Consider the following 11569-nt stretch of genomic DNA (forward strand, 5'->3'; position numbering starts at 1 on the left):
TATATATATATATAAATATGATACGATAAAATTTCTTATCTCTTTAACTAAAAGAAAGTGCAATCGACGGATTTCTTTTATTATTTTCTTGGCATTGCATGGCGAAACTTTTAATAAACATTTCTTTATATCATTCAATATAGGAGAAATTATTTGATTAAATGACAGTGGCAAAAGTCTTGTTAAAGTTTGGCATCGTGTTTACACATAGAAATTTCCTAATAAAACCTGAAGATATTCTAAGAAAAATATCACTAAATACACATATATAATACTTTTTGTGGTATCCTGGCTTCAGAGTTTAACAAAATAAATAGTCAATTTAGGATCTCCAAATCAGCACAAATATAATATATACTCCAATTGTATTAAACATTGTTATAAGAAATTATTCAGTATTTGCAATTTATCCAATTTTTTATAATAAAGCCAAGAAATTTGCTCAAATTACTTGAATTAATAATTCATATATTATTCAAAGAGTGCATTGATATATTGCTAAAGCTGGCACTGTTTTTGAGTAGAGTATTATAAGTTTGGCCTTACATCATATTGTTCAGTTGCATAGCATATACTGCATGATTAAGATGCATATACTCTCAACATAAGTAATTCTAGAAAATTTTAGAAAAGAAAATTTCCTATAAGTACCCTGCACTTCAAAAACTTAAAAAAATATGCAGAAAATAGATATCTAATAAAAATAAGTTTTATCGAAACTGCCATACTTTGATTTACTTATTTTAAAATAGTAACTGATCAAAAATCATTATATATAGCTTCGTTTTGGTTGGAACTTAACACAGACAGTAGAAGAAAACCATATTTTCTGGACGGATCTTTGTATCTAATTTACGCCAAGTTAATTCGTCATTTAAGTATGATAAGTACTTTTGATTGTATGCTACTCTATACGGAAGGTATACGACTGTAAGTTGCATAGCTTTTCACGCAACAGCCTGAGACGAAAGAACAAGTGGCAAGTACAATGACCAATATAACAATAAATACGTAAGCACATAGTTGCGGGAATCTGCCTGGTAGCCATAAAATCGTGAATTCAACGGTTTTCTCTTGAGTATCTGCAATACATACATATATACACATATGTAATTATCTATGTCGATATCCTAGAAAATTTATTTCTATACCTATATAGGCAAGTCCATAACCCATGTGTGGTGTACCCATTCTGTAAGAACAGGTCGGTATTTGTACTTCGTGAATATCCCCTACATCCATTCTTAATTGATAGAGAGGCGTTTGGTATGGTGGGAGAATCCAAATCTCGCTCAACTGATCTGTCGCTGTGTCTAAACTTACATGCATTGCTTTATGCTCGTGTGCAGTGAAAATCACTTGTGGTGATAATTCTTTGATTACCTATAACAAAGCAATGCAGTGTAAATAATTGAAAAGTGTATATATAAATTTTTCTCTTCCTAATATATACATTATATATACATTTTGTACAAAGCTGCCAGGCATAAACAACAAAGGCATATGACTAAGAATAACATTGGTTGTATTCCTTTCTGCGTAATCATTAAGAAATGCATCCTTTGGTGCTTCTGGCATCGTACGCGTCAATCTATTTACCTATAATAAAATACATACACACACACGCACATATTTATTCCTTAAATATGCAAAGATATATGTAAGATATAGATAAAAGTTTCAGATTTACCTTGAAAAAGGTAACAGTTTTGTAAACTAATGTATCTGGTTGAGTATATGCAAAATTGAATCTTTTATGGATATTGGAAGAGACAAGATCATTTTCACCTCCAATGTCATTATCACCTGGTAAGTAAATTTTCTAAAAAAAACGATAAAATAAACTCTATTAGAGTAATAAAACACAAACTCTTTATGAGGAGAACAGATATTATGTGATCAAAGTAAATACCATTATGTCTTCCGGCATTGAAAATATCGAATCCAATCTCCTTTTATATCTTTCAAAATCTTCTGCATTAGCTATATGACCTTCGTCCATAAGATCACCAAGAAAGGCAATGACATGTGGTTGAGAATATTTTACTGCTCTTGAAAAAGTTTTCTCCAAGTACCTGAAAGCATAATAAAAGGTTTAGAATAAAATTGAGATCAATATTGATGAAACAGAATCATACCTGTCACTATCCCATCTTGCTATCCACGATCCAAAATAATTCTCATACTTTTCCCCGAGTATTTGCGGGTCTGCGACAAGCAGAACCTTGACACATTCGGAACACTCGCGCATGGCCCATTTGAATTTTTGTACTTCATATACAAGAAATTCATTGTAAAATACTGTTGCAAGAATGATAAAACCAATGGATATTATTCTGTGCTTCAACCTGTTTAATACAATTTATTAATTATCTACAATTCCTTAATTCTTCCATAATATATTACTAGAAAATAATTCTATAATTTTTATAAAAAATCGAAGACACCAATCATTATATTAACTCATCATTTATTACAATTATATTCTATTTTATTGGTTCAATATATCAAATCATTTATTATAATTATATTCTATTTTATTGGCTCAATATATCAAATATATATCAGCCAATTTGTGAATTTTTAAAACAAAACAATTAGAAAACAATTTATTTGTTTTTAATTAATAATATATTTATTACATTATCAATAATTTGTTGCAAATTTATATTGACAAGTTTCTTATTTTATTTGAATAGAAAATTGATTTACTGACAATTCACAGATTAGTAATCATAATTTATAAATTAACATTCTTTTTATCTTTTGTATATCATGACACTCTAAAATAACTTTTAATTTAATATCGACAATAACAGTTATTGATATTTATAATTACCTATTTCGCCGTAACATCTCTGTGATTTACAGCATTATACGACGTTATGTATAAAATTAAATTTTCAATTCATTCATTAACATATTAAGTAACAGCAATATATCATCCGATTCAATAGCGATCGGCTCGTTGGCACAGTGCAATTTTTTTTTCTTAAGTAGCTTCAACCTGTTAAGTTAATCTGTTCGACACAGACAATTGTAGATTTATATGAGAGATACAATGCAATATTTGTTTCTTTTTTAAGAGAGTATTTTAAGAGAGTATTTTCAATTCTAGAAAGTTATCTAGCACACATTTTGACGTTTATCGATTTCAAGAATTGTCTAATTATCTTTCTTGTCGTTGCAATAAAATTACACTTTTTTTTTCAACCAATTCCATATTTAGGGTGGTCCACTAGCCCCTATCTTATTCAATTCGTTTTTTAGGTTAGCTCTTATCCGATAATAAGATAAGAAAAGACGCGATTACGAGGTGCGCTTAGTAGACTTCGGAAACATAATTCTCTCTATTTACTATCGTATCACTATTGATCCCCGAGATCTATAAAAGCAAACTTGCGCGCATTAGATTCATTATACCAGTAAAATAATTAAAAACGGAAAACCTTCAACATACATGCATAAATAAGGATATATGCGTCACAACTATATTTATAAATCAATCTATATACGTTATATATTATTATATTATTATAAATTATATATATTACATATATATTATAATATTACATATTACAAATGTTTATTAAATTTTATTAAAATTAAATTCAATAGGAAATGGGCAAACACAATGAATCATGAATAATTATAAGATTTGTTCTTTTTAGCTGAATTAGAACGGAATAGTATATTTAGAAGTTCGAAAGAAAGAAAGGAAAAACGAGGGAATGCTAAAAAGAACAAACTTATAGACGTGCAGAGAACGTCAACCTATATTCAGGTGTATCTTATATACAGGATAGTCCAAAGTGATGGTGTCAGTGCTTTCGAATTATCCCCAAGCTCCATTGATAATCACAAATTGTATCAAAAGCTTTGGATTTTTATTTTATTTTAACATTATTAAAAAAAACTTAAATATTTAATTTATTTACGTATCCGAAGAATAATATTTTGCTTTATATATCAGGAAACATAAAGATAAATTTTAATTTCGTGCGGCAAAAGCCCCATTCTGGGGCCCCCGTAGATGCCGGCCCTGATCTGCTACATATGTCAAATGTTTACATGCGTCTTTCACGGCTCGATCGGCTTCCGCCCATTGCCAGTACAAGTACACCTACGCGCTACGCGTTTCACGGGCTCGTTTCGTGGCTCTCGAAAAGGGCAACGACAACGACAACGTTCGAAAAAAAGGGAGCAATTTCACGGGAACGCACGACCTCGTGAAAGAAATTCTCGTCGTAAGGATGGGTAGCTACGCGAGCAGAATCGCATCGATGTCCAACACAGCCGTCCACCATGTGTATCGGGGCTGTAAGCGCAAGTACATTGAGGAATATGACTGCAATTCCGAGTCCGATTATATCGAACGAACGCTGCATACACCGAAAAAGTAAAATCTCATTCTTGATCGTTTTCCCTGTATTTTATTACCCCGCGATATATTATCGCTTGTCATTCTCGCGGGAATGTACTTAATAATAAATATCATTAATATTTCGTGAATTGTATTGCCGATGTCACATCTCGAATGCCCTGTTTGCAGGAGAAAATTGCTCACGACAGCGCAGTACATATACAAAACTCTATTCCAAGAAGAGAAAGGCAGTGACATAACCGTCCTCATATTGGGAAAAGCATGGAGATTACATAAAGTTTATATTAGTCAGGTATGACTCACACAAAGGCGCGCGCACTCCTTAACATACACAAATACACAATACAATACAAAACATAACATATAGTATTTGTACACATAGTATGTTTTACTCCTTTTAATATCTCACTTCTACACATATAAAATTTCAATAACAGATTCTTTGATAATTTTGTGATGTATATTTTTGCTTAATAGATATTCAATATAATATTTTGTTATTTAGTGTAATTTTTTACTTTTCAATCTTAAATATCTTTGAAACTACAAATATTATATACACACACACACAAATTTAATTGTTAGAATAAAATTTATTATTCGAAGTTAAGTGGAAAATATAAAGTTTTGTTATTTTCTTCTAATTTATAAGTCTTGTTTACAAAAATTTATGCACTTTAAGTTTATAACTACTAAGTATTTTCATTGCTGTCGCAATATTTTAGAAAAATATCAATTTCACATAGAGTATAAGAGAGAGTGTGAAAGATAAAAGAATGCGTCATTGAATTTGTCAATTGCATAATTTTGATTATACTTTAGATAATTAAATAACACAATTTTAATGCAAGATATATTTTCTTTGCAGAGTCCATACTTTGCTAGTATGTTTTCTGGTTCTTGGAGAGAGACTAATGAGAAAGTCATTAATGTAGAAATCACAGATCCTAACATTACAATGAATTGTAAGAATATATTACCTTATTTCTAATTAAAATATAGATAATAACTCTTACATGTTATATAAAAAGTTTAAAGATATACAAATGTCATTTAAAAAGAATATTTATAATTGTTTCAGCATTGTCTACAGTGTTAGGCTCGCTCTATCAAGATGAAGTCACTTTGGAGCCAAAAGAAGTTGTTTCTATTTTGGCAACATCTGTTCTGTTTCAATTGCAAGGCTTAATAGACGAGTGTGCAGACATTATGATAGAAACTACAAACAGTGAGACTGTTGTGCCATATTATAATGCAGCTGTGTCATATGGCGTACCTACTGTGAAAGCAGCTGCAAAACGATGGTTGGAAGTCAATTTATTGAATTATGGATGGCAACATCCACCTTTTTTAAAAGAAATTGCACCAGATTTAATGGCAGAATTAGTTGTCAGTCCTGATTTAGTTGTTTTGCAAACAGAATTTTGCATATACCTGATGTTGCGCATATGGTAATTTTATAAGTGTGTTCATATATCTTATATATTCAATTTTTAAAAATGTAGAATAAATGCTGTATCTTATGTATATATATGCTTTATATTGTCATGTAGGTTATTTTCGAATACACACGATTACGACGATACGTTGAAAATAGACGATTACTTTAAAAATCACAAATGGACTGAACCGTTTTTAACAACCGATGAAGGCAGAGAGTATGCAGCGCCCTTCAAGGCACTAAAGATGAAATATTTGCTTTTACACGAACAAGATGACAAGATATTATATAATGATAATGTAATACCACCAGATTGGCTGTATAATGCTTATAGAGAACAATGGCATCACTTATTAAGAGTTGATGGAAATCTAGACAGAGGGTAAGCTTGTCAAAGATTACAATTGAATTTTTCTTAAATAGATTTAGGTAAACTAGACTATCTTTTTTTTCTTTGATACACAGTCCAGTGCAGATGACAGAAGAAGAATTTTCAAAAGAATGCTTTCGATGTGGTAGATGTATCGAAAAGCCAGGAGAACATACTTGGAGATGGAAAGCATTCCATTATGGACTAGATTTAGTAATGACTGTAGATACAACTAGCTTGCGTATTATGAGAAATCACAGAGCAGACACAGAGCATATTAAGGCCAATCATAAGGAACATAAAATTCTGATAAAGTAAGCTTGAAATTATCAGCTTGGATTTAAGAATGAATTAGATTAAGAATAATAACAAAAATCAAATTTTTCAATTTTAGAGTCCGTCTATTTTCATTGGATGAGCAACGTCAAGTGAAACATGTTCAAAATTCGGGTATGCTAAGATTACGTTTGAGGAAGAATACAGAAGTAAGTTGTCATTAAGGGCGATCTTATATAATATAATTTATATAGAATGTGATATATAATATGTTATTTTTGCATCAGCACATCTTTTTCCAGCATGAGATAATGTCTCTGGATAAGCAGCTAACTTATCCCTTGTACATATCAGTCAACATGCAACTAGTCACACCACTCACATTGGAAGAAGAGATGACATCGGCCGACGTCGTATTTTCAGATACTTAGCATTTCAAGAATATCATATTTTATGTAAAGGTAAAGAATGTCGAATTTTCTCCATCAATTGACGCTTTGTAACATATTCCATTTGATTATGAATGTTGGATAAAAACGTAGGCACATGTTACTATTTGGCACAATACTTAATTAGGAAGAGATACAAATCTTTAGTAGAGATTGCACAAATTCTTTCTCTTACAGTAATATATAGGGTCCATTTTTATTGTACAAGTCTTTTAATATCAAATTCTTTTGTCAATTTGGACTCGACTGTTTTTTAAGTGAAAATTTTCTGTTGTTACTGAGTATAGTTAACGGTTGAGAATATAACAGAAAATTTTAAATTTGGAAATTAAATCAATAATATATTATATTTTTTAGTTAATTTTGAGTAAACTATAACAGAATTTTAATTTTGAAGATATATATAGTTTATTATGAAGATGTATATAGTAATAAACATAACTATCAAGATTGGAAAATTGTGAGAAATAATTACATTTTTGATCTTTTTGCTAAGAGAAAATCAATTTTCTTTCCAAATTGGTCAAAGAATCTACCATCAAAAGGTAACACAGTAAAAATGGAACTATATATACTTCTTTCTGTATATACTTTTATATCAATGTATATTGAATTTGATATAATTGATGCATTTGTGACTCTATGAAAGTCATTCCAACAGCTGGCAAAAGATCTATCATTAGATAGATTTTAATCTTTCCCTCTAATCATTCCTAAACATGTTTCTTTGGATTGAATAAAAATGTATAATAAAAATGATAATTTACTAGATTTTAGAAACATTGCATAATCAGAGAATTCTGTTTGCTTCTTTAATACTTTGATTTATTTTTATAATTAGTTTATATATAATTTTGAAATGACAAATAGTTTTAATAGAATATATAGAAATCGACTCATTCTTTTTCAATGTTTACTGACAAACTGTAATTACAACGTAATCACTTGATTTCTGTATTATTTTTTAGAGACAAATATTAAAACAATGAGATAACTATTTTAATTTGTAAAACTGTTTGCATATCACAAGGGATTATTGCAATATTAATCTTTTTTTTTTATGTATTCACACACAAGAAGAAGATATATATTTATATGTATATGCATAAAGTTACATATATTTATAAGAAAATTAAAAAAAAACTTGATGATTTATATTCTCTATTTGCCAGACAATGCTAGAAAAAGACAATTTCATTAATATAACACATTATGTAAGAAAGAGGGAGTGATCGAGCACTTTTCTGTCTTCCCAGTAAAGAATTTTCTTCGATATATTCTGGTGCCTGTTTCATATCTATCTACCGAAAAAGAAACTAATGCGTATAAATGAATTAACTTTCATAATACGCAAAAAACGATAACTTTTGTAGAATTTTTTTTTGTAAAAAGATTTTTTTACACTACTACGACAGTCTTTCGGTAAAATTATAATAAATTTTATAGATACATGCAGTTTATGTGTGATTTCTCATGTACCTATGCACACCTTTTTACCTCCTACCTTTTTAAAATGATCTTTTCAACATATTTGCAATTCAAGTTTAATTAATCGATTTAATTATAATTAATATTAGTAGTTCTGATGTAATAATTACTTGTATTGATTTCCATATAAATTTCAAAATTGAATATTATCTTATACTAACTATTTATTAGTGTTCAGAGAAATTTTTGTATGACATTGCAATGCATTTTTCGCTAAAAAACGGGTATGAAGATTTGCAAAAGGAATACACTACATACCCTCATTAATCGCTCAACACTTTATTATTGGCAGAATACTCTTTCTTTTTCTTTCTGTACAGAATATATGATATTGTAATGTTACATTCGTGTGCGCGCGACACACAATGAACATTACGACAGATTCAATGAGATTTGACATAGGCATTCTTTTGATATCTGTCATAGACAATAAAAGGCATTCTATGAAAAATCTCAGAATTTTGCAATTTTTTCATTTTCTACAACGATCGTCAAACTCCGTTTGTCATATTATTAAAGTCGATCTTAATTAACGCATTAATATTGGAGATAATTTCATATATATAATTTCGAGTATGTATAATGTAACTTCAACGGAAAAGCGTTGTTCTAGTTTAAAAATAGTGATCTATATATAACTGGAACACTTTCATATAACAATATAATAAGCATATGTAATATATTTTTGAATATTATAATACTTTACATATCGTTATTTTCAAGATATGGCAGCGTTTTTTTGATCGACATAGATATTATGGCAGCGTTTTTTTTAGTAATTAGAGTATCACGTTTGCTAAATATATAAAGCTTGTCATATTTTTTCATTTAGAAAAGATTATAAAATTAATTAGGTCATATGTGAGCAATTACATATACTCGTATATTTCGCATGTGCAGTTAAGGTGCGAAAAATATGAATGTCATAAGCATATGACTGCAGGAAGTTTGAAAAATGAACAAATCATATCAAGAGATTGAAATAGTTGAAAAAATCCGATAATGGCTTAAAAAATATAAATTGAAGCAGGATATATACATTGTATATATTCGTAATTGCGTGAAATTTTGCATATATTGCGGAACATTTGGATATATACGCAGATTCAAGATATCCTTGTAATACGATCGTCGTAGCCATTCTCGAGAAATAATGAACTGTCACAGCAATAATATCCTTCTGTAATCTCTCGACGTGTCCCAACATACATATATCAAAAGAATGCAAGTCAATCTCGACAACAAGAACTCCATATTTTTTCTAATTATGAAGTCGTAATATTTCCAATGACGGAATAAAATCATTCATCTCGAAACGACAAAGGTAAGAGAGAGTGTTGGAAGAAGGTAAAGTTTTTTGTTTTATTATCAAATTTGCTAATCAACGAAAATTGTTTCTAGTGTTAAATATAGAGTATTGCAGCCAATACTAAAATCGTGTGATTAATTTATAATCTTCGATAGCATTGAAATTTCAATTATTTACTCTCTGTGTCTACACCAAACCTTTTCCCCTTTACCAACTCTTTCTCTATTTTTCCTGTCGTTTCCAGTCATTTCCAGTCTTAACAATACCATCACGTCCATCAAAAGATTGTTGCCATTTGCGCTCTAATGATAATAATTATTAGCAGTATTATTTGTAACAACAGGTCGCGTTAATTTATACGTACTAACAATAACTATAATAGTAATAAGTAGCGGCGGTAATAGTAATTAGTAACGATCGTATTAATGGCAATAAAATGGCGATGACGGGTGGTGGACAGCAGCAACAGTGACGATCTCACTTTGTAATACTACTATGTGACATAATTTATACCGATAAAGCACGCTATTCCTCTCTCCTTTTCACCTAGTTTTTTTTTTGTCGAAAAAAAACCTAAATCTACTCACTTCCTCGTTATATATGTTATTGCTCATTCGTCATTTGCTTCTACCGCACATTGCTGTATGTTTTGTCATCATTATTACTATTATTATTAGCATTAGTATTATATAGAGTGTTCGATCATTACAGTACAAACACATGTGGCAATTATCGAAAAATGTAATACCTTTTTATCTTGTTAAAAATGTAAAGACATGAATGAATTTTTGAGCTGTGATGAAGAATGGTTTTCATAACGAATTAATAAATTAAGAAGAACATGATTTTTAAATATCAGTTTGAAGTACAGAGTTACCATGATCTTTAAAATTTTATAAATCGGGCGTGTAAGAAATATGACATTTGATTAAATACCGACAAAATTGTTTCAGTTTTTTCGACCAGGTATAACGATGGTCACCACAAATGCGTTTATTACCGAACACCCTGTATTTGCCCTCTTAATTTTGTCGTCCGCGAGCAAAAAGAGCAGCAACAAATTATTAAGGGCCGGTTTTTCCAACGTCGGTCAACTTATTTGATCTCTCTGTTTATATTATGGCCAGTGTTGTACGATCTAAAAAGAGAGATGAAGGAGATTTATCTATTAGATAAATTAGCGAAAACTTTATATACCCGAAGGTGCAACAACCGGCCCTATTGAGCTATCGAGTTTAGCGTCACGCTCAATTATTATTACGACATACACAGACACTCAGCCATACATGTATTATCACACATATGCACACACGCATACACAAATGGCGGTTATTGTACGCTCAGGTGACTCAAACTGCTTACTCTGCTTAAACTGCACTTATTGCAAACTTTTGCGAAACACGGAATAATCGTGGACGCGATGGTGGATTTTCAACCCTTACTAGAGCTAAATGCGAGGTTTCTCTCGGCATATCGTCGATATGTTATGTACTGTTCTTTACATAGCCCGCTTTACGTAGCACTAGTATCTTAATGCGTTAAGGTTTACCTTGAATCGGTTAAAGAGGAGATAGATTACATCCATTCAGATTTTACATCTTGATTTAATATCGAAATAATTTTGATATCTTTAAATAAACGTAATGATTTCCCAAAAATAAATTTTAATAAATTTATAGTATTTTTTAAATAATAATTATTAATTTTATACATATATATATTTAAGAAAATTGATAAGAGAAATATTATAATTTACATCTTGCGAAATAATTTTGATATCTTTAAATAAACGTAATGATTTCCCAAAAATAAATTTTAATAAATTTATAGTATTTTTTAAATTTTTTAAATA

At 29.8% G+C, this 11569-nt stretch overlaps 2 protein-coding genes across 4 annotated transcripts; one reads left to right on the plus strand and one right to left on the minus strand.

The window, feature by feature from the left end:
• Positions 1-784: 784 nt before the first annotated feature.
• LOC115237077 (metallophosphoesterase 1-like) lies at positions 785-3507 on the minus strand. 2 transcript variants are annotated; one of them, XM_029809907.1, is made up of 7 exons: positions 2840-3504; positions 2139-2348; positions 1913-2075; positions 1691-1822; positions 1465-1599; positions 1152-1383; positions 785-1082 (listed from the first exon to the last, which is right to left on the minus strand). In XM_029809907.1, the coding sequence occupies exons 1-7, from the start codon at positions 2854-2856 to the stop codon at positions 910-912; spliced, it is 1062 nt and encodes a 353-aa protein (XP_029665767.1). In that variant the 5' UTR covers positions 2857-3504; the 3' UTR covers positions 785-909. The 2 variants fall into 2 exon arrangements, with proteins under 2 accessions (XP_029665767.1, XP_029665768.1); XM_029809908.1 differs by lacking the exon at positions 1465-1599 and having other exon boundaries at positions 2840-3507.
• A 546-nt stretch (positions 3508-4053) lies between these two features.
• Positions 4054-8375, plus strand: LOC115237076 (protein germ cell-less). 2 transcript variants are annotated; one of them, XM_029809905.1, is made up of 8 exons: positions 4054-4399; positions 4553-4676; positions 5253-5349; positions 5466-5835; positions 5938-6207; positions 6291-6509; positions 6590-6680; positions 6759-8375. In XM_029809905.1, exons 1-8 carry the CDS (start codon positions 4254-4256, stop codon positions 6900-6902), a joined length of 1461 nt encoding a protein of 486 aa, XP_029665765.1. In that variant the 5' UTR covers positions 4054-4253; the 3' UTR covers positions 6903-8375. The 2 variants fall into 2 exon arrangements, with proteins under 2 accessions (XP_029665765.1, XP_029665766.1); XM_029809906.1 differs by having other exon boundaries at positions 6774-8375.
• Positions 8376-11569: the final 3194 nt, after the last annotated feature.

The sequence above is a fragment of the Formica exsecta genome, unplaced genomic scaffold (genome assembly GCF_003651465.1).
Source record: "Formica exsecta isolate Colony F162 unplaced genomic scaffold, ASM365146v1 scaffold272, whole genome shotgun sequence".
Classification (NCBI taxonomy): domain Eukaryota; kingdom Metazoa; phylum Arthropoda; class Insecta; order Hymenoptera; family Formicidae; genus Formica; species Formica exsecta.